At 44.8% G+C, this 23,414-nt stretch overlaps 1 protein-coding gene across 1 annotated transcript; it reads right to left on the bottom strand.

Annotated features, from left to right (window-relative positions):
* Positions 1 to 1,225: 1,225 nt before the first annotated feature.
* On the bottom strand, positions 1,226 to 22,081 carry RRP12 (ribosomal RNA processing 12 homolog). Its single transcript, XM_035133015.2, has 34 exons — positions 21,887 to 22,081; positions 21,032 to 21,273; positions 19,986 to 20,069; positions 18,867 to 18,943; positions 17,547 to 17,652; positions 16,992 to 17,108; positions 16,595 to 16,733; positions 16,319 to 16,446; positions 15,899 to 15,997; positions 15,596 to 15,687; positions 15,395 to 15,506; positions 14,748 to 14,848; positions 14,538 to 14,652; positions 14,107 to 14,249; positions 13,490 to 13,611; positions 12,846 to 12,910; positions 12,559 to 12,721; positions 12,194 to 12,348; positions 10,664 to 10,731; positions 10,163 to 10,256; positions 9,223 to 9,381; positions 9,001 to 9,081; positions 7,981 to 8,086; positions 6,921 to 7,028; positions 6,377 to 6,534; positions 5,912 to 6,003; positions 5,355 to 5,513; positions 5,011 to 5,183; positions 4,771 to 4,887; positions 3,469 to 3,518; positions 3,156 to 3,234; positions 2,472 to 2,539; positions 1,841 to 1,920; positions 1,226 to 1,691 (listed from the first exon to the last, which is right to left on the bottom strand). The coding sequence occupies exons 1-34, from the start codon at positions 22,023 to 22,025 to the stop codon at positions 1,589 to 1,591; spliced, it is 3,894 nt and encodes a 1,297-aa protein (XP_034988906.2). The 5' UTR covers positions 22,026 to 22,081; the 3' UTR covers positions 1,226 to 1,588.
* Positions 22,082 to 23,414: the final 1,333 nt, after the last annotated feature.

Here is a 23,414-nt window from a genome sequence, read left to right as displayed (position 1 = left end):
CGACTGGAACTATTCCAGTTAGTAGTTGTATCTTTATAGTATAGCTTTTAGGATTAAGTATTTCATAGAATCATAGAATCATCTAGTTCAACCCCCTGCGATACAGAGATCTCAATTAAAGCATCCACTACAAGCATCTACAAAAGGAGGGATTCTCTGCTCAGCCCTCACACCAAATTTGCCTGATTCTGCCTGCTTTGAAAAATGTATTGTCTCAAATGAAATGTCAGTGTTGCAAACTAGATGTTAAATGGCAACCCCATCCCTGACTCACATGCATCAAAAAAATAGTTTGGTGCGTTATGGTTTTTGTAGATCTTGTCAACCTTTGAAATAAGAAAGGGTTGAGTGATTATTGCTCTGGTCAGTGACTCATGAACTGCCATGCAAACTTTTGCAGAGGTTATTTTCCCTGACGTCTGCCTTGCCAGTATACTCACGGTCCACCCCCAGCTTATATTGACAGCTTGTAGATAAGGAGATAATGGCTCCTGTTGCTTTGTCCCTGCTGCTGCCAATCCAGCAGTTCAAAAGCATACTAGCTAGAGTAGATAAATAGGTACCAATGTGCCAGAAGCAGTTTAGTCATGCTGGCCACATGACCCGGAAAAGCTGTCTGCAGACAAACGCTGGCTCCCTTGTCCCAAAAGAGTTGAGCATCACACCCCATAGTCTAATTCGACTGGACTTAACCATCCAGGGGTCCTTTTACCTTACCTTTTACCTAATCAGTGAAGGAAGTTAAGGATGCTCTGTGTTTTGTTGATTAAGACTGGTGAGCAGCAGGTGAGGATTCAAACTTACTGTGTGAAGGGGTGTGTGTTGTTGCTGCCTGAGCAACTGGGACTGATTGCAGGAACTATGGCATGATTTTGCATGTGTGTGGGGTGGGCATTCTCCTCATTGTGGATTCATTGGCTCTGTCCCTGTGCATGTGTTGTGACTGGTACACTCCTTGACTGGGATGTATGTAGCAAGAGAACATATAAAATGGGCACATGGAATTTGGTTCAGAATTTCTCATAGCTTTCTACCTCTGACTATAATACTACTATTTTCTAATTTTCACAAATACCAACCAGTCACTTTCCTCATATAATAAATCCTGAAACGCAGAGAACATTAAACTTTCTAGAATGTTTAGCATAATTCCCAAAAGCACAACTATGTTGCTAGTTCTGGCACTTTTCAAGCCAGAAAAAGTAGACAGATGAGGACAGCAGCGTTTACACAACCAACTTCCATTGGTTACATTTATTGCTCAGAAGTTCATTAAACTTCTCTCTCTCGCACAAAGTTCAAGGCTAGATGAAGAACACCTATTTGTGCAAAAAAACATGGCAGTAGCATCTGGTGAGAAGAGCCCTACTGCATAGCTCCATAAATAGTAGAAGGGAGTCTGGGCTAGAATACACATCTTCACCGTTTTTTGGCTGAGAAAAGTATACACTGCAACTGTGTGGAATTAGTGATCTCATTCCACTTCCAAAGAGCAGCTCAGGTTGTGAGGTGGCAGCAACCAGATCCAGAGTCAGGTTGCCTTAACAGGAACTGCAGCCCAGAGGAGTTTCAAGGGGATCTGCTTTCTTCAGACATGGGGCTGCTTCTTACGATGCCTCTTGCCTGCCTGGGCACCACGCTGGGCCCCCTTCATCAGGCCCTTATACTGTCCCTGAAGTTTTGCATTTTTCCTGCCAGAAAGAGAGGGAAGAGATTAGAATGAGTACTGCCATAAGCACAGCAGCTACGTGTGTAGTTCTCCCATAGAGGCATTTAGGTGCCCTGCTTCTGCAGCAAAAGCAACTTCCTATGCTCTCCCCACAGCATCCCCATATCATACCTTCTGTTAAGTTTGGCTCTGTTCAGTGGGATGTAGGCATAAGGATCCAGGCGGCCCTTCTTGATATCACCTTTGCCTTTCTGTAGAAATAGAAGAGAATTAGTGCTTAGTGACTGGAAGCAAGACATGGAAAAATGCAGACTTCTGTATCTAGCTTAGAGATATAGAGATTCGTCTTTAAAAGGGAGCCAGCCTGCAGCCCTGTGTTTTGGGTGAGAGTTAAGAGAATGCTGTTTACAGGTAGGTAGCCATGTTGGTCTGACGTAGTCAAAACAAAATAAAAAAATCCTTCCAGTAGCACCTTAGAGACCAACTAAGTTTGACAAACTCAGTTGGTCTCTAAGGTGCTACTGGAAGGATTTTTTTATTTTGAAGAGAATGCTGTGTTATGTAGAAGACTGCCATACCATAAGTAAGTCAAGGAACTTTTCTGATAGGAGACAAGAAATCTTCAATGTCTGTACCAAGACATCTTTTAACATACTTTGATACTATGAATCTGTACTTGAGTTTCTTGGTAAGTCCAATAAACAAGGCTTCCTATGATGTGGAAAAAGTGGCTCTATACAAATAATCAACTTCTGGGAGCTATAACAATGCCAGGTTCTAACTATTCACATCACAATCTTACCTTTGCCTTGTATGCTTGTCTAGGTGCTGCATTCTTGCCAATAGGCCGATGGATTCCAACACCTCCAGCTGTGAAGAACAAACAATAATGGAATAGTTCCTAGGCTTCTCTCAGCTGTACAACAAGGTTTCTGCCCAGTCCGCCACTGAATTGTAGGCTTCTTGTAGCCAACAATGCTTGAAGTGCAGCCAGCCTGTTTGAAACACTTCTCCCACCACATTGTTGTGCTTCAGCAGCACGAGAAAGCATACTGCGGATGGGCTATCTGTGTTAAGGTTTAACTGGGAGCAAGACATAGCACTGAGTGGTTTTGTAGGATAAGCACAACACATTATCCCATGTTTCAGAGGTCCAACTGGACTTGAGTAGAAGTTGGCCATGGTGTGGAACACTCTTCCAGCAGAGATTTGGCAGGTATCCTTGCTTTTGACTTTCAGGCATCTCTCAAAGACCTACTTATGCCAGCAGGCCTATACAGCTGATTGAAATGATTATTTTGTACTCTTTTTAATGGTGTTTTATGTAAACATTTCATTGTATACCATCCTGAAATTTTCAGAGATGGTGGTATATAAATAACCTTAAGCAGCATCTCATTCTCTTTCCCTTCCCTATTACAGGGATATGTATCCAATGTGGTAAGGCAGCTAAGTCCATACCACCAGCCCAGAAAAAAGCACGTACCCTTATACTGTGGTTTTGCATCAGTGCCCGGTTCCTCATCATCTGCTTCTTCTCGGAATCTGCGCTTTTGAGCCTTTTTCTGCAACAGAGTTTCCAAGCATCAGCACTTGCTACATAAATTAGGCTTCTCACTAGGGTCCAAGGCCTTCTCCCTTTCCTGCATTATCTACTTGGTAACAAGAACTGTATTTGACAGTCAAGCTCAGTTTCCCTTTGATTTCAGCAAGCAATTCACCTTGGCAACTGTGTGGGCCTTTAAAGAAAATGCTTGAAATTCCTATTTTCCCCCTCCTGCCCATGTCTCAGTACTTACACTTCGGATCCCGACTTCCTGCATAAGATCTGCCATCTCTTCATCCACTCCTGTAACAGAAATCAAAATTCAGCGCGAGAACAATACATAAAACATCTTTGTAAAATCATTTGCATTTATAGTTAAAAGTATGCATTTCAGCTGCTCAATATGTTTTTACACATTGAAATGGGAAAACTTTAATCAGAAGCAAACACCAGAGTGTTCAAAGGAGCTTACTCCCAGAAGAGTATGGACAGGACTGCAATCATGCCACAAGCACACCAGAACACTCTTTGAAAAAGAGTGCTAGTGCTTCATTTTTGTAGTAATCCACACACATTTTGGTTGCTGTTTTTTATTACAAGGAAACAATGTAGGTTGTGTTAACATTTAACAGCTGGTAAGCCCTGAGCAACATATTTTAGAGGGATCAGCAAAAAAAAATTCAGCAGGGGGCCGGTCCACTGTCCCTCAGACCTTGTGGGGGGCTGGACTGTATTTTGAAAAAAATATATGAACGAATTCCTATGCCCCACAAATAACCCAGAGATGCATTTTAAATAAAAAGGACACATTCTGCTCATGTAAAAACACTAGGCAGGCCCCACAAATAACCCAGAGATGCATTTTAAATAAAAGGACACATTCTACTCATGTAAAAACATGCTGATTCCCGGACCATCCGCGGGTGGGTTTAGAAGGCAATTGGGGCCGCATCCGGCCCCCGGGCCTTAGTTTGGGGACCCTGTTTTACATGTTCCCTAAGATATTTGGAGGAGGTGCTGCTGATTTGTGTTGCATCCTATGGAACCAACTCCATTTGTGATTACATGAAACGAGTGCTTTCTCTGTGGTGGCACCTACATTGTATTGTATGCTTGATGTTTTATTGGACTGCTTTATGTTTCCAGTAAATTATTATATTATTACATTATAATTATTAAATTATTTTAATAGAAGAAAAATAGTTTGAAATAAATACATATTTAAGCACATTATAATTTTATGTGAAGACAGTGAACAGTCTTAATTTGAAAGGGATAAAAAGTGTCAAAAGCCCTAGAGTGAATCACATGTTGAAAGTAAAACAAATAAATCACATATTCACCAGCCTACATAAAGCCCAAGTTACCTAACTTCAAACAATTCCATCAAACAGTATGAGGATCAATAAACGTATACAATGTTGATACTATCATAGTGGAACTGGACTTCACAGCTGGTTAACAGAAACTAGTGCTTGGATACCAAGCCCAGCCATAGTTTGTAGACCACTGATGGCCAGTTTCCAGCTGAATACATTAGGCTATCCATCAGTACCTTTAGCCCCTTCTTCTTCTTCCTCCTCCTCCTCTTCACATATAATAAGACGGCCATCAGCTGATACCTTGAAGTCATGGCTGATTTTAGCAGCCTGGCCCGTGCCTGGTTTGGTAGCTGCATAAAAGATCACAAAAGACTTACAAGGAGATAGGACAGCCCCTCTATCCCAGCATAAATGATCTCTCACCTTCCCCAAACTGAAAAGGCAGATTGTGCCACTGTCAAACTGCTCCTTACCCAGAACCCTTTGTGCCACATTAGGGTCCAAGAAGTTGAGGGGCTCATCGCCTTCTCCCTCCTTAAGCCAGGCTTGGCTTTGTTGCCGTAGCACTTTCCTGGTTTCTTTTCCTTTGTGCTGCTTGATGTCACCTTCAAGGTCAGAGTCAGAGTCTGCCAGGACCTCCTCCATACTGTAAACAAGAAGGCAAGTAGTACTTACTCAGGGTGCAGAGGAACATAAAGAACACTTCACCTTTTAACGCACTTGCCATGGCAGACATCACTCCTGCTCTAAAAAACTGTAGCTTTTAGGTTCAACAATGGCATGACATGAAGACAAAAGACCAGCACTACATCAATACCTCTCCCCCATGGGTCGTTGCAATGGTCCTCCTTCTTCTACAGAAGTGGCTGCTGCCCGTTTCACAGCTTGCCGCTTGCGGTTCCTTGCCTCAGCCTTGCGGATATTCAACAGCACCTTGCGATACGACTCAGGAAGCAACGCCTGCAAAGGCTCAAACCTGGGAAGTAAAGATGGAAGACCAGTGTCACAGAAATCAGTCTCTTGCGTATTCCCCACTACCGGTCATAGACGTCAGACAGGCATTAGACCAGTGCTTAAACTGTGGCCTTCCAACTGCTGGGACTAAAATTCCAGCTAATCCCAGACCTTTGGCCATATTGGTTAGAGCTAATGTCAGTTGGAGTCCAGAACATCTGGACTACTATCAAGTGCTTGGTCATCACTCTCAAGGTATGTTTTGTGTGCATGAAGCTGTATCCAAGATGGCACAGTTCAAGACAAGCACATCTAGGAAGCAAGTGCTTTGGAGTGAGCAGATATAGATCTGAGAACTTTTCCTTCTTGAGCATCACAACAAGGGATCTCCCCGGTCCTCCCTCTAACCCCAGAACTAACCCAAATTTGCGGATCATTTTGGAGAGGAGGTTTCGCAGCTTCATGCGGAAATGGCGTCTCATGTCGTCTGTCAATCCTCCTATGGCTTCTAACTGTAAGCAGAGCACAAGCTTTAGAATTTTGATGCCCCACCACCACCACCAAACCTTGCATGAAATACAATTCCCTTTGTTCTCTCTCTCATGCATGTGTGCAAACTTGCCCCCCTCCCCGGGCTTCTACTGCTTCCCAACAGAACTAGAAGTGGCACAACACCTCACCAAAGCTGGGAAAAGAGTGGATCATTAATTCCAATATATACCCATGAACTCTGAGTCAGGAACTAGACAGACATTGGGCAGAAATAGGTTCCAACAATTCAGGCACCTTTCTGCATCACTCTCTTTAAGTTACGCAAACTAGGCTACTCTTATTCCCAGAAACCTTCCTTCCTACAGGCTCCCCTAGTGCATTTCCTCTTCTCACCATGGTCTCCAAGTGCCGACTCAACAGTGCCGTGTCCAGGAGCAAGAGTGCGACCTTGAGGAAGCCCAAAGCTGACTTGACGACATCCCGCGTCCGTGAGCCTACTATGAGGCAGACATGCTTCATGAGCTGCTCCAGGGCATCTGACCCAACGTGTTCTGCAGTAGAGTAAAGCTAATCTTAGACATACTTCAGTTCTTCAGATTCTACTGATAGACAACAGAGGGCTCTCATTACTTTCAGCAAGTTTCCTGCTCAGCAGCAACCCAGCACAGGCCTCACAGCGCTTACATCTGGTGTGGTGATTGGAACCCCAAGGGCAGAGAGCTCTCTGCTCAGGATAGTAAATACAACCATTCATGTCACCCTTAGACATATTCATTAGCATGTCCATCCAAGCAATAAGCTCAGTTCAAATGGCAGTCTCCAAATGCTGTTTGGTGCCTCCCAACTTTTGGTGCCTGCAAATTGCAGGAGAATTCTGTACTAAACTACTGAGGCTATAAACATTATCCAGCAAGTTTTTTGCATTCAGATCTCTCACCTTTGAACTCAAAGAGCAAACGGGCAAGAGCGAGCACCGTGCAACTGATCATGGTGACTGAACTGGTCAAGCCCGCATAGACCAGGAGGAGATATCGCTGCATTCCATCTGGGGGAATAAATGCTGAGGGTTATTGCACTGAAACTGCTAAAAGTATGATACCAACCATACGACACAGGCAGCATTGGGGCTGAAGAGCTCTCCCCCCCCAAAATGGCTACAATGATGCAGAAAACCCAATGTGAATGAAAGGTTTTCAAAAGAGGAACCCAGGCACTATGGAGACAATGCTAACATCCAGGTCTCTGAGTAAGCTGGAATATCAAAGACCAAAAAGACAAGAGTACAGATATCAATAGTAGATAGGCAATATTGGGAAGGGAACAGGCAACAGTTATAAGACACTGAATTAGGAAGAACAGGAAAAACCCCATGTTCTGACTACTGAAAACACTTCTTCTGAAAGCAGGAACCAATCTGAAATGTTAAATGAGTTCTGCTTTATACAGTGCAAGGGTGGAAGACTGGGATATTCAAAGCCTCGGCTAGGCTAAGTGAATCCTGCATTTCTTTAATTAGTGTGGAATTTAATATCAGATGCCAAATTTAAAATTCTAGTACTTATGATTCAAGGATAATCTGAAAAATGTGTAGGCATTGCCTGATAAGATCTATGAAACAGGAGATTAAGGAGGATTTCTAGTAGTCAGGTGGTTAGACTTCAGTACCCTGCCCTTTGCTAAACAGAATTACACACACAAAAAATCAATATGTACAGATTTTCAGTTTGCACAAAGTTCAGCCAGGTCTCAATGCAGCAATTAAATGCAAAATTTGGCTAATCTGGAAAAACTCAAAAGAAGTTACATGGACCAGTGATAAGAGGAGAGCTAACTAAAATCAATGGAATAAATGAAGCAGAGATGCAAAGCAATGTACAGTAGTAAAAAATAGAAGAGGTGTATATAGGAGCCAACACAGCTTTTGACAGAAAGGGGGCACAGAGGAACAAATTCCATCTCTTTTTGGAAACAGCCCATGTGGGCAAACCAGGACTCACCGTTTGGTGTGGGGCCAAAGCGCAGGAAAGCATGACCAATCTCTACAAGTAAGTTGTAAGCGTTCTTGCGGGCACCCACCGACACCTCCTTGGTGCAGAGTATGACCTAAATACAAAGGTACCTGTCATCACCCCGTACCACCTCTGCCCCACAGTTTTCAACATCACTGTATTATCAGCATCAGATTTCAGAGAGAACTGAAATATAAGCCATTGGTCTAAAATGCATTACCAGATCAGAGCTCCAGCCAATCTATGACTTTCCCAAGCACAAAAACTACAGCCATCAACTTGACCTTTTTTTTTTAAAGTGTGACAACAGACAAAACACTTTCAGCAGTAGGAAACTTCTTGTTCTGAGGATTTCACAAAGGCAGTTGCTATCTAATTCAGATTCAAGGAGGGAGAAAACTTTTCTAGTTTATTGCTTTTAAAAAAGAGAGCAAATCAGGTGAACCTGAAGATGGAGCACTGCAGAGCAGGCAGGTCAGAAACTGGCAGTAACTTCCAGCTGTCAGGGACTAATGCAAAACTGCATATGCCCTGCCTGTCAGAATAAGTGGGAGCAGCAATCCACTATAGGGTATCATCCTCCACTGATGGGAGAATATATTTATTCCCTCATTGCATGGTAAGAGAAGCAAAATTCCTAATTCTGAATTACAACAGCTTATTCACAGCATGAGAACAAGATGTTTGTAATGCAAAAGAAACAAGGCAAGCAAGGAATGAGAGAGGATTACCATGCTGCAGAGCTATACTTGCCAAAGGGCTTGAGTTTGTTTGCAGCAGGCAGGAGAGGAGAAAATTCCATTTATAGGCCAGAAAGATGTGGGGATTCAGAATATAGGAGAACTTGTACCATAACTTGGCTCTGTTTGGAGATGAAGATTTAGTTCCATGCATGCTCCCACGTCTAGCCCCAGAAGTACTATTTCTCCCCATCTTCTGCGGACACAAATGCCCACCTACTTTCCCCATTCCTTCAGCACCCTGCCTGCCACTGCCTTTTCTGCTCACCTCTGGCACCAGGGCAGTAACAAAATCCTCATGCTCCACTGCGAGTTGCTTGACAACATGGAAGAGGCACTTCAAACGGGGCTGGGAACAAAGAATGGGAGTGTGGAGTTAGAGACAGGCAGGCAGAGCAATCTCTTATTTCTATCACCACCCGTGCTTCAGCACCCTACCCACTACAGGGGGGAAAGCAACAAGTGTCTTCTCCCCAGACATCTTCCTTACCCTCTTGGCAGGTGAAGTGGCACTGGGCAAAGAGCCTAGTAGGGCACTCTGTAGCCCCTCCAGATGACTTCTAACAAAGTTCTGACAGGCAGGTCTGTCAGAGGCACATATTTCCTCCAGCACCCGATATGCCTTCTTCTGTATCCTGTGGTCTTTGTTCTAGGAAGATTATACCAGACAAATTAGTTAGCAAAAACAAACTGCATGCACACAAGAACAGAGGCTCTCAGCCTGCACAATATGGAAAAGGGGGGGGGGGAGAGTATTCTAGAAACCATCTATAGAATCATAGAATTGCAAAGTTAGAAGGGACCTGAGGACCATTAATCCCTTTTAGATATTTTAGTTGCATAGGAGCTGAATATTTGTCAGTGGTTTCCATGCGGTTGAGAGACTGTTTAAATGTCACAAGTGTATGGAATGTGAGGGTCAATTACATGAGTCTTTTGCACAGAATCAGCATCAGTTGGAGCATCAGAACATTCTCCTTGCTGCAGAGAAAATGTTCAAGGATAAGCAGCTCCCACACAGCTGGGAAAACACCTAGGAGGTTACCCCTGTGGCCACGAAAATGCAAGAGGATAGGCACTCAACATGAAACAAAGACCATAGGGTTGCCCAAAGCAGATAGCTAGGTTATTACAGTATCTGATTATGCCTGACCAGGAGAGCAATGGATCATAGACAAATATGCCCTGCTGCTTCCACACAACTTTGGGGAGAAGAAGGCAAGTAATATGGATAAGGTCAAACAACTCTGCAGCCTCCTTCTGAACAGATTAAGACACTGTCTCCCTAAATGTAATAGTTAAACTGATTTTAAGGGTGTCAATATGGCACTCTCAGGAAGAGCAGGGATTGTGGTGGTCAAAGCTAGCAGGCCTGGAGCTTGCGATGTTCTACAGCATACATTCCAACAGCCAACTGAAAGGCAGCTCACCTGTAAGGAGGGCTGGATGGTGCTATAGAGATCATGCAGAGTTGGCTCATCTGCGTAAGGGGCCATGGCTACAACAAGGTCCAACACAGAAAGCCTGCAACAGGGAAGGCACAGTTAGCAAGCGTGAAGACAAAAGCTAATCTTTAGGACTCTGCTTCTCCCTGGGAATAGTACAAAGCCAACTACTTATTAGTGCAAACCTACAAGATTCCACAATTACTAGGGCCAGGAATGGAAAAGCAATGTGCATCCCACTCTCTCTGCCTTCTCTGACTCGCAGGGAGAGGGGAGCACCTGGGAGGAACAGAAGAAAAAATCAGGCCACCAATGAGGTGCTCTGGAGCTTAACAGGTGTGGGACAAAAGAGGGGCTTACTCCACAGACAGATGAAAACAATATTGATTTACATAGGCCTATGTAACAGAAAAGTGGGTAGCACAACCCATCTGAGGATACTCTTCTCCACTGTATGGAAAAGGATGGACTCTGGGGTGTCCTTACCTAGTGAACTCTGAACTATCAGAGCTGGTCAGTTTCTCACTAGCTTTCTCTAGGAAAGCATGCACCATCTGCAAGAGAGATAAAGAGTGTGTCATCCCCAGAGCTTCCCTTTTGCACTACACGTACATTGTTTTATTTGTATGCTGCCTTTCCATAGTTCAAACCACGCGCAAGGCAGCTCCCAGCATGGGAAAACACATAATTACAAATATAACCAAACGTAGTCATAAACATCAAAAAGTACACAAATTGAACAATTGCCTCATAAACCATAATAAAATCTTTAAAAGGATACAAAAAAATCAGTATCAATAACAGTAGCACCCTGCCCCAACAAAAACCACTAAACTGAGCAGCCTCAGTTTTTGTAGGTATAATCAGTCAGGGCCCCATTCTCCTAGGCCTGATGGAGAAAGGCCTGCCCCCCCCCCAATGTTTGAGATCCATCCAGCTACAGACACATCCCCCCTCTCTCTCCTAGCACTGGCAGACCTTAGAGATGTGACCAGCTTGTATCCAGTTGGTCTGAAGCAAGCAGAAGTGCAAACCATCTTGGATCTGACCTAAGAGAACTCAGGCCTAAGAGAACTCAGCTATAAAACCTGCGTGAACACTTCAGGGTTAAATAGCATTTTGACTTGTGCTTTTGGAAGCCATACTAGCAAACACTGCAGTCTTTCAGTTCCCTGCTATGACCTTGAAGAGTGAACATTCCAAAGCGGCAGGTGAGAAGCCTTTCTAGCAAAGGGCTTTTCATTTTGAGCTGATAGTCAGTGTTCTGCACATCCACCCACCTGCTTTTATATTAATATGCGAGACTTACAACAGAAAAGGAAAATGTCTTTTATGTGTATAGACTGTTGCCCATCAATCCATCCTGTTTTATCACTACAAAAATATATTAATTGTATTAAGAGGCTAAAATAAGGAGAATGGCCCTTCTTTGAGGTCCAGCTTCAAGGGCCTTCTGGCAGTTCCCTCCCTGCAAGACGTGAAGTTGCAGGGAACCAGCAGAGGGCCTTCTTGGTAGTGGTGCCAGCCCTGTGGAATACCCTCTCATCAGATGTCAAGGAAATAAACAACTATTTGACTTTCAGAAGACATTTGAAAGCATCCCTGTATAGGGAAGTTTTTAAGGATTGATGTTTTGCTGTGGTTGTTGGAAGCTGCCCAGAGTGGCTGGGGCACCCCAGTCAAATGGACAGCATACAAATTGTTGTTGTTGTTGTTGTTCTTAGCAATGCTGTTCACTTATAGAGCCGGCCCACATGAGATGATTGATAATTATTGCTATTACAATCTGTTACTCACCCTTCATTCCAAGGTCCTGCCTGGAACAGGTTACAACAATGAAAACACAATATTAAACAAAGTTTAAAATTAGCCCTGAAAATCAAATCTTGAGAATTTGGAAACTAGTAACCCTGCTGGCTTCCCACTTTCTAGAGGAAAGGTTGCCATGCAGGTAGAATGACAAAACAAGTGGTGATGATCTCAGAAGTCTAGTCTCGTTCACAGAGATTTGCTCACCTCTGGCTCCGTCACAGTCAAGTAGGCCCGGATAGTGTCCAACACAGAGCGCCGCTGTACAGGGCTTTCACTGGCACCACCCTCCTGGCTATACGCATTGAATAGAATGGGCAGGAAGTTCTTTGCAAAACGCCTGAGTTCAGCACGCTCGGCCTCTGCAAAGAGAAGGAAAGAAAGAAAGATGTTGCTGGTGAAGCATGCTTCAATATGTTGGAATTGACAGCAGGGCTCCTGCCAGGCTCTCTACCCCTCTTTCTCCACTCTTGCATCCTCAGCAAGAAGCAGAACTAGTCCAGAAACAGCTCCAGCCACAGTGACTTGGCTAGAGTAAACTGAGCATTGTCACTTCCACAGACAGATCTTACCTGTTTGACAGCCTTTGTTAATTAGCCTGCGCAAAGCTTGGCACACGATGAGCCGCAGATCAGGACGATCGCTGATGGCCATGCCCAAAGTACGTGCCAGTCCTTTGAAGGAGGATACCACATCGGTAGGCTGGCTACAGAAACCAGGCAGAAGGGTCCAGATCTGAAAGACAGAGAAAGCAGCATTGTTACGAACCACAGTGTTACACTCCAAACCTCATAAGCACAGGGTCCCAGTCCTAGATGCAGAAAACAAGCAAAGCAAAACTGTAGGGGTGCTGCCTCACCTGCCACTGCAGTGTATCATAGATCTTGGCTTCTAAGTGCCGTTTAGCCTCGGCAAGCTCTGTGGCTGGAGAAAGGGAAGAAAGAGGCCTGTGACTGTAGCTTAGTATATATGAATAAGTTAACCTAAGGGGCAAATCAATACACTCTGCCTGCAGGACACCTGGAGTTTGCATGTTATACAAAATCTCATGAAATTAACAGGCAACTGCTGTCATGATGTACTCCATACAATAATTGACCCATATATTTGTGCAGATCTAACCCGTATCCAAAGCCACAATTGGTGCAGACCCAAAGGATGAATTTCTGCTTGCTGAATGCAAACAGTACTGGTGTGCAGCAATGGACTATAACTAAATCCCAAGACTGAGACTTCAAATGTGGAGCTTTAACATCTGTATTTTTTTCATTCTGTATGCCCAAATACCCCAAATCTGGTACTTGCTGAGGGGTAGGGGAAATCTCATTAGAAGCTGCATTTTGTTTTGGGAGTCTGGTATGGTAGATTTTCTGATGGATTCTCCAGGTGGAATGTACCACAGCTCTACTGCAATCTTAAACCCTAGAGATGGAGCTGTTGTCGTGCTCTTTTAAGGTCCAACACTCAGGTCTGCTTGTACGTGCTCATGGTCTTGTCAGTTACCTCTGTGTTTTAGAGTGGCAGCCAGTGGCAGGAAGTAACTGGAGAAGAAGGCAAGGGGTGCATCTCGGATACTGTCTCGGAGTACAGGAAGGAGCCAGCTACGGGGGAAATCCAGTGTCTCCCTTGTGGAGGAAGCATAAGAGAGAACAAATGACAAAATTACGAGGCTGTACCTGGGTATGCTGGATTTTGGTGCCTTTGCGAGTAATTTCAGCTACAACAATGCCCTAAGATAGTGGAGGCGTGAAAGGCCCAAGTAGTAAACACCCAGTCCAGCCTACAATCATGTCCAAGAATTTCTGTTCTCGGAGCATCCAACTAAATCGCAAAGGCAGATTCAAATGCGATTTTGCTAACCTCTTCTAAACAGAGTTTGCAACATGCAACAGTGTTCAATATTAATGGAAAAGTATGGGATCCCAACTTTTCTTTTCATATGAACCCTGATGCAGATGCCCATTCAGTCACTTATTCAGGTGGTGGTGAAATCCAATTTGAATCTGCCTCTGGCCACTGTGAGAATAGGATGTTGAACTAGATGGCTTGATCCAGCTGGGGTTGTCTTATGGGAAGGTATAGAAACACCAGAAACCCAGAAAGGCAGAGATTATACTCACTCTGTGCCATCAATATCCAGGGGCACAGCCTGTAGAACAACCTCAGGGCCCATAGTGGCCACTGCAGCCCCTAGAGTCTGGTCGAGCAGCACAGTGTGAGGAAAGTGTGGGGAGCCACGCAGGTCAGCTAAGGACTGTAAGCACTGAAGAAAAAGGAAAACGAAAGAGAGCATCACACAAGCAAGCATGTGTTATAAAACAGCCTACCCTCTTATAATGACTCCTATCCCTGACTTCTTTATATCCACTGTATAACACACATTTATGCATCCACAGATCTCCAGCTCACGGTCCTAAGAGCTCTAGAAAAGTTTAGCAACAATGCATCTCAGACGTTTGCGGGGCCCCAGTGTCCAAATGTTCTTTTGCCATGGAGATCCCCTTCTTGTCTCTTGTGGAACAGGGCTCGGTCGCCACAGAAACTCCTTTACCTTACACATGGTGAGATGGCACTGATGCCCACACACTTCAAAGAAAGTCTTCAGAACCTGCAACACGGAGGCCCATGCCGCATGGAACCGGTATGTCAAGCCCTCTTCCACTGCCCTACAAGGAGGAAAGCAAATAGCTATTCAACACGCAGCCTTTCAAAACCAGGATTTTGACCTCTTTCCCACAACCCACTGGGCCACTTCTTCTACCTGAACATCTTGCAGATGTGAGCAGCTGATCCAGAGGGGGTGGCAGAGGAAACCAGCCCCAGCTCTGCCATGTGGGGGGACACACATTCATTGAGCAAGACCTACAACAAGAGGCAAACACACACAGAGAGAGCTTTAGCACTAGCCCACTCTCCTTACAGCAAGGGTGGGCAAAGTCCAGCATGTGTCCCAATTGGGCCCACGAGACAGTTTTCCTCAAACCATGCCCTCTTGCCCACACAGTGACATAGATGCCAAAGAATCAGGAGCATTAAAGTGCTCCAATTGTTCCTTGACAAGAGAAACTTGCTGTCAGCTGACTGGCTATGCAGCAAGCCTGCAGTGACGGACTGTGCTAAGGAGTTCCCCACCAGCACAGCCAATGCCTGCTTAAAGCAGGCTTTCGGTGAGTGCCAATCACTGCTTGCAGCAAGCTGGCTGTAGGGCCAAGTATTCTGCTACATCCCGGGGTTGAACTGAAGCTGGCAATGCAAAAGTTCTCTGTAGGTGTGTATTCACAAAGAGGACTTTTGGGGAGAGTGAGGTCGCTTACTTTCACTGAAATGCCAAACAAATCTTTATTTCAGCAGCACACAATTCTTGACAGCCCTACATGGGTACACTTGGGAGTAAAGATAGGACAGTACCTTTAGGGTTTGAGCAGCAGCCGCTGCCACCTGTGTGTGAGGAGAAAGGAAGCAGTTCATTGCCGCACTGAAGAGGCGGGAAAGGTGAGCCCAGCACAGATCCCACTGCAGCCTAAAGAATGGAGAGACTTTTTGTTATGGACCAGCTGGGGAGGAGACCCAACACCACCCATCCATCTTCCCCACGACTCTCCTCCTTACTTTGCCAGATTGACATGTGCCCGCTCCATGACAGATAGCCAGGCCAGCAGAGGCTGCAGGTCATTTTCACTGGGTAAATAGTCATATAGGGCCTGGTAAAGCAGAATAGATAGCGTTATTGGTTGTTTACTGAATCTGCATTTTTTTAAAGTTGTATTGATACTAGCTTGTGAATTGCTTTGAGAAGGGTTTTTGCCTTGACAAGTAGGATATATATGTACCAAAACAAATAACTAAATATTTGAGCCCCCAGGGCTGGTTTTACACCCTCCATTCATCTAGTCTGACTCTTACAGTACTCACCATGATGATCTGGGCATTGAGTTCAGCTGGCAGGCAGGATGGGGGTGGCTGGGCAACGAAGAGGCTGTGGAAAGCTTTCATAGCACATGCTGTCACTAGCTGGGGGAGGGGAAGGAGAGAAGATGTGTAAAAATAAGTTCTTTTAAAAGCATCAGACACATTGGCTCTCCCACAAAAGCCTATGTGCCAAATATGGTAATGAAGTGCCCCTCCTAAAATGACAGGGCAATTATTTCCCATCCTCAAGAGGGACTTTAGGTACATAGGTAATTCATACCAAGCCCCCATTGGTAACAAACAAAGACTATTCATGCTTTCATTCTTACTGAAGCATGTTGGCTCTCCCCACTGGGCAGTGTGGCATCCCCAGAGCAGAGGCAGCGCCACAAAGCCACTGTTAACCAACAGAAGAGAGCTCACCACATGGCTGAGGGTCATAACTCGAAGGAGGGTCTCGCAGGAAGATTTGACAGATGGGGCAGGCAGGCAGGGCAGCAAGTCACGCAGCAGAGTGAGTACATGAAGAGTGGTTGTGGCCTCTTTGGCACCTGGAAAACCAAAGAGGTCTAGCACTGCTACCTTCTCCAACACAGTTTATTATTATAAATCTCACAGCCCACCCTTCAGGGAGATTTGTCCCAGAGCAGCTTGCAAATATTAATAAAACACAACTCATGAATTTCCCGTCTCCAATACCTCCAGCTTTCTCAATCTCTTGCACGCAGAACTTGGCAGCAGAAGATGCAGCTGGGTGATGTGAGGGAGCCCCATCCCCAAAGAGGAATTCACTACCTCTCAGGATGGAGCAAACGCCATGCTGAGCAGCCTTGCGAACCTGCAACCGAGGAAAGGGGAGGCAGAGAAGGTGGTGAGCTGGGCTGTACTTCATGCCCAACTCCAAGCAGTTACATACTGGAAATGAGCTACATCTCTTGTTACACTTTATTGTTAGCTCCCATAGCCATTCCACATGGAAAGGTGGGACATACATTTAACAGATGAAACAAAAGCGAAAGTTACTGTGGCAGCATTGGGGTGCATGCTGCCAAGTGCAGTGAAACTGTGCTGAGCAGGGTAGGTGATGTGAACTCACCTTGGGCTTGACATGGACAGTAAAGCTGAGAAGGCCATGAAAAACCTGCATCGTCACAGAGTAATTCCAAGCTACCAGGTTCTGTCTTCGCAGCAATGTAGCTAGACAGGAGAGCACCTGAAAGGAGAGAGACAGGTTAAGGATAGACATAGAGTGCTATCACTATACCAAGAAACATCCTTGCATATACACTAGTGAGCCCTTAAGCCAGGGGTTCAGTTTAAAATTTCTGATGCATCTGACACCACTAACTACGTCCTTTATCTTTAAGCCTATCAACAGGATTCAGCACTGCTCCACACACCTTGCTTGTGGGGGTGGTGGGGTGAGAAGCAATAAACCAAGAAGCTATGCAGAATGGCCCCTGACTCCTGGACATGCATTTTTATTTATTTATATTTCATTTCTGCATTATTTCCCATGAAGCGTCTCAAAGGGATTTCACAATACAATCACAAGTGCACATCACACTACATAAAGGATTCCATTAATCACAACATCCAATATCCAGGTGTCCCTCCTGCCCCACAGTTAGTCCTCTCCTGAAACACTTACCCAGCGCAGGGCCGAGGTGGAGTCTCCACAGGCTTGGGAGCCTAAGATCCCCATAAAGGCCTTTGATGTATCAGAGAACTTCTTGATCAGCACAGGACCTGGTACCCTATTTGGGAGTTAAGAGATAGGAGGAGGCATCAATGTGAGGCAGAAACAATAGCAAGTACCTTGGAAGTTGAACGGAATCCGTTCCGGAAGTCCGTCAAACTTCCAAAATGTTCGGAAACCAAAGTGCGGCTTCTGATTGGCCACGGAAGCCTCGTACATTCGGCTTTCAAAAGAACGTTTGAAAACCAGAACACTCATTTCCGGGTTTTGATCATTCGGGACCCAATTTGTTCGGGAGCCAAGGCGTTCAAGATCCAAAGTATGACTATATTCCACTACCCTTTGCTTCCAGGGAACTTTACTCTCTTGCAGCTAGGCTTAGTTTGGTAGCACCCTGTACTTCTAATCTCCCAGTCCATGAATCACCCACTCTGTTTCAAAAGACAAGAGAGTCACCAAAGGCCCAGACCGGATCTTGCACTTCATCACTTGCACAGTTATCCATTGTCAAGTGTAAGAGCAACAACATCCACACTTGGGTCATGGTGGGGAGTTCTGGTCATCTTATCTAAACAGAGATATAGTGAAGTGGTAAATGTTCACAGAAGTGCTTGAGTGATCAGGGCTGCAGAAAAGATACCAGAAAATGAATGTCTAATAGATTCAGGATTTTTTTAGCATTAAGGACAGTTTAAAACAGGGTTCCCAAACTAAGGCCTGGGGGCCGGATGTGGCCCAATCACCTCAATCCAGCCCACGGACGGTCCAGTAATCAGTGTGTTTTTACATGAGTAGAATGTGTCCTTTCTTAAAAATACATCTCTGGGTTATTTGTGGGGCATAGGAATTCATTCATATTTTTTTTAAAAAAATATTGTCCAGCCCCACACAAGGTCTAAGGGACAATGGACTGGCAACCTGCTAAAAAAGTTTGCTGACCCCTAAAAGGTCAGGTGCAAAAAATTGCTAGGGAACTTTTATTTCAGGAACACATCACATGAATGTGTCAATCAATTAAACAGCAACACAAAGAGGAAAGATATTTATAGGGGATTCATTGCCAGAATACAAGAAAAAAAGAGGTCAAGAGTGTAAATGGATTCACAACAGGGCCCAACACATTCATCCAGATCAGCTTTTGTCTGGGAAATAGTCAAGATAGCATTGAAGGTTATGCTTGCATCCTCAATTGTTCTAATCCTTTTCTAAAGCATCCTGACATGGGCCACTGGTCTGGTCCAGAGGTACTTTTCTCACGTTCTTAGAACTCACCTCTTCAACACCAGATTCAGCAGGTAAGCAACAGCAGCCAGGGACTCTGGAGATTCCACAGCTTCCAGAGTAGTCATCTGAGGAGACATAGTATGGTGGAGGGAAGTAATCAGAAAGGATGTTGGACTCCCTGGGATTGCATCTTGAAGTCTAAAGGAGCACCTTTAGGTTATTGGTTTGGTTTTGCTCTTATTATGTTTCTATTGTGTACTTTGTGGTTTTATTCTGTATTTTTATGCTATGAACCACCCTGAGATCTTCAGATGAAGGGCAGTATCCAAATTTAATTAAATAATAATAATGGCAACAACAACCTGGCCATATGCTGGCTCAGGCATCCCCAAACTGCGGCCCTCCAGATGTCTTGGCCTACAACTCCCATGATCCCTAGCTAAGAGGACCAGTGGTCAGGGATTATGGGAATTGTAGTCCAAAACATCTGGAGGGCCGAAGTTTGGGGATGCCTGTGCTGGCTCATGTGAAAATCTTCCCCCACCTCCCATATTGTTATGATAAAATGCAGGATATGCTGCAAGGAGCACTGAATCATAGCACGCTACCACTAGTATATGAATGTCAGAAATATAGACGAGGGCTGTGTTGTGGGGCTCAATCGTTATCATGAGTTCATTGGCTCCCTCTGCAATTGCTACCATGGGTGGGCTATGGATGCACCATTTTGCAATTTTCTTAGTGGCTTATTTCCCTGTTCCCTAGGCTGAGTGCATATCAAGTGGAGCCTTATCTCACCATCATCACTCCAACTGGTGTATGGAATTGTTTCATGCAGTGGGATTGGTGTTGGTTGTGCTTACTGAATTTTATGTAAGCTTCCCTGGAAATTTTCCTTGAAGGGCAAGATGCAAATGTAGTAATAAAATAAATAAGTAAAAAGCATGAAGGGAAGCAAGATAAACTGTTCATGCAAATGCTACAAGGTCTTGCCATTACTTCCTGTCTGCTATTTGCCCTATGACGGTCAAGTCTGTTTGTTTATTGGGATTATTGATGGTACTGCGATCACAGCAGTTGTTGGTAACCACACTCAACTGTACACATCAGTGACCAGAAACCTCTAGGTAGCTCCTGCCTGCCTCATTTCACAGTACTGGTACTTACCAATGCACCAAAATACTCTGTCTCACTCTCTACGCCACCCTGTGCTCGGATCACCTCGGTGACAGCAGCCAATACCGCACATATCTATCAAAGAATCCAAGTGTGAGAGTTCAAATTAAAGCCCACCTAATTAATTTAACATTCCCTCACAGCATGCCACCCCAACGGCTACATGCAAGTATTGTTGTCCATCCTTATGAATGCTTCCTGGAGAGACTGAAAACTCCACCACTGATTACTGGTCAGCATGATTTCAACATAGATAAGCAAATAGCTGGAAGAGCAGACCAGCTATCTATAACCACTGTGCTGGGCTTTCAGCATCTCTTGAGCTGACATGAGAGTAGGAGTGTTGTGTCTGAACTAGAGATCCAGGGAGATGAGTGGTAGATTGACATTCATTTCACTTGCTCCTTCAATCTGGAAATGGAGACACAATGCCCACTTTTCTCATTCCTGCAATCTAAGTATGAATTCAAGTTCTGCTTTAAATTTCCAAAATGGCATAGCAATTCTTTCTCCATTTCCCTCAGAACAATGAAGGCGCCAAAGTGCCCCCAATATGTAGCAGGAAGCCAGTGCATTCATAATGTGCCTCTGAGGATCCATCTCTTACATTATTACCAGACAGCCATCAACTACAAACTGTTCAATCCTGAATAACGAATATAGTGCACACAGTTCTCAGTTATGAACAGAGAGAGGCAGACTGGCCACTCTTATGAATATGATTATTACTTATTAATCTTGTAGCTTTAGGGCAGTTAACAATGAGCTAACAACATACCAGTATCTGCTGCTTGTGTGACACATTGTCAGTTGACTGCTGTTACTTCTTTTAGTCTATCACTTTGGTTGCTTGGTATCCACTTTTCTCCGTTCCTTCTAATGTATTGTTTACCCACTTTCTTCTCTGCTGGCCTCTCTTCCATTCCATCTCCTCTTACAGTCACAAACTGACTTTTTCCTCTACGTGCTTACCCCCAATATTCTATGCCCTCCCTTTCACTGCCCTTGTGACTTCCTAGGAGCTGGCATTCAAATACCTCCTTGTGAGCAGCAGAGTTGGACTCCCAGAAACGTTGCACTTTACTGAAGGTGAGGCTGGTGCAGTCACTCAGTCCACTCAGGAAGGTGGCTGAAGATTTGTGGGTCTTAGCAGTTTCGGCATTGTCATCCTCCTCCATGCGCAGCTGACTCCCTTCCCCATCCCGTGAGGCAGGCAGGGGTCCTGAGGACTGCAGTTCATTGTGCAGTTTCAGAGCATCCACAGTCAGGTTACTGTTTTCTGTAAGGGAAAGACAGACCTTCAACACTGGGGAGGGAACACACTTCATAACGGATTGCTATGGGGTTTCTGTCCATATAAGGCCTACCAAGAAAGTCACAAATGACAAGCCAAGTTGTTTCCAGACAATCCAGAAAGGAGATTAATCCACAACAGGCTGGCCACGGCTTTAGATAGCTACTCACTGGCTTGGTATCAAAGTATGCACAAGTATCCTATTACTTATTCCAACTTAACCATCAATGAAGCAGCAGTACTTCATCCATAGCAACAAGGGTCGCTGTGGAAAATGAAATGTCACACTTAATAGGAGAAAAGATATACTTATTGTCCTTTGTATTATGCTATGGGGCACATAAGATGCTGACACCAGCTATATCACACAGGGTGGGTACAGGAATTCATTCATGTCGGGCAGTTCCACGGTTTCAACGTTCAATAATGTAGGATAACTAAACAAAGTTCATTTCTCCGGGTGAAGAATGCTTTTCTTCAACCCCATAACTCTATAAGCCCTTGTAGCAGATTTCACTCTCTCTGAAGCCCTTCTATTCCGATCCCACCTCCTCCTAGAAGTGCATTCTATTCCCCCACTTATCGTGGCCGCACATACCGGATCGGGGAGCGAGCAAGCGACCCCGGGCAGCCAGGCGGTAGCGTCTCCCCTCCGGGTTACTGTCGCTGCTATGCCCCTTGCGCCAGCGCTTGAGTTTACTGGCAGAGCCAGACCGTAGCTTGCCCGAACGCCCCATTCTGAACGGCGCAGGCCACGAGAAATCCCACGTGCAGCTCCTCAGTTCCGCCTTGTTTTCCAAGTACTTCCGGTTATCCGCCTCCGTGCGGAGAATCAACTTCCGCTGTCCCTCCAACATTTTCCGCCGCTATCCAAAGAGGTAAAGAAAAGAAAAAATACAACATCCACTTCCGACCCCGTTAATAACCCTCCATATGCGACGAAAGGATAGTGGGCGTAAAAGGCCGTGAGAAGAATCTTAATGCTGCCACAGTCCTTTACTCACTAGATGAGTCTATTTGTCTGTTATGGCTGCAGGTGTTTTCTTTAAAAAAAAAGGTGGTTAAATTGTTCACGAGCGTGGTGAGGATTGATAGCAAAAAGTAGATATAAAGCGGATTTCGAACTTGTGTTTTTTTATTATTATTATTAACTAAGAGTTAAGAACCAGTGTATAATGCCATACTCATTGATCCCATTCCTTCTTGACAATTATTCGCAGAAAGGCATGGGTTCCAACTCCATATCTGCCGCGTATTGGTGTATTGACTACAAACGACCAAATTTATAATCCCCTCCATACCAGTGCCAACGTTTTGCAATCATTTTGTTGAGTTTTTCAGCCCAAACCCTATGTTTTGCGGTGACCCCCGAATTGAGAAATTTATACATCAAACCGGGGGTCATGGGTGTCACCCCAAAACCCAATGTTGTTCTGTTCTCTCCAAACCAGTGCCAAAGTTTTGCAGCAGAAGCCCCAAGCTTTACAGCACTTCCCCAATAGCACAGTAAGAGATACATCAAACTGCGGTTCCTAGTTAACAGCACTCAAAATCCCACCTTGCCCAATTTACTCCAAACAGATGGTTCCATGTATCAGTTTTGCAGTTTGGGGGATGCGACAAAATGCCTAAATAACTTAAGCACCAGTTTACAGGGGATCCCAAGTTTTGAGGTTCGTGATTAATAAAGCTAGATGTAGCACTCAGAAGTGCTACATTTTGTTTTCAAGGGCAGGGCTGGTGGAAAATAGAACACCAGTGTGTCTTGTATGAAAATGGGGTAACCTGGAGGCATAGTACCTTAGGCAGCATTGATTAGTGCCAACACTGTGACCATGTGCCTTGGCCATTTATGGAAGAATGTGCCTTTGGGGGTAAAGTCAAACCATTGGAGAGTTACAGCATCTGCTGTGTCGGTAGCTGTAGATACCAATACAGGAAATACATGTTTTATTGCAGGTGGGGCAGAGGAAGCAGGAGTGCAACTTGGACCTGTGACCATGGGTGCCGGGGCCATGGGGGCCATGCAGTGTGGATGGCCCTGACACCAACATTTGTGGGTGCCAAGCCCCTTCATGGGGAATTTTGTGGGTGCTCATGTTGGAGTTGGCACCTATGAGGGGAAG

This window comes from Zootoca vivipara, chromosome 5 (assembly GCF_963506605.1).
Source record: "Zootoca vivipara chromosome 5, rZooViv1.1, whole genome shotgun sequence".
Classification (NCBI taxonomy): Eukaryota; Metazoa; Chordata; class Lepidosauria; order Squamata; family Lacertidae; genus Zootoca; species Zootoca vivipara.
The sequence above is the reverse complement of the archived record's forward strand: the minus strand, read 5'-3'. Positions and strand labels throughout refer to the sequence as shown.

What these genes read in the sequence shown, in the direction of transcription:
- RRP12 (XM_035133015.2), bottom strand. Translation starts at nt 22,025, where the DNA reads ATGGGGCGTTCGGGCAAGCTACGGTCTGGCTCTGCCAGTAAACTCAAG. An exon ending in TGCCACTCTAAAACACAGAG is followed by an intron (nt 12,911 to 13,489) that starts GTAACTGACAAG and finishes CCCTTTCTCCAG; the next exon opens with CCACAGAGCTTGCCGAGGCT. An exon ending in AGAGCCAAACTTAACAGAAG is followed by an intron (nt 1,692 to 1,840) that starts GTATGATATGGG and finishes TCTTTCTGGCAG; the next exon opens with GAAAAATGCAAAACTTCAGG.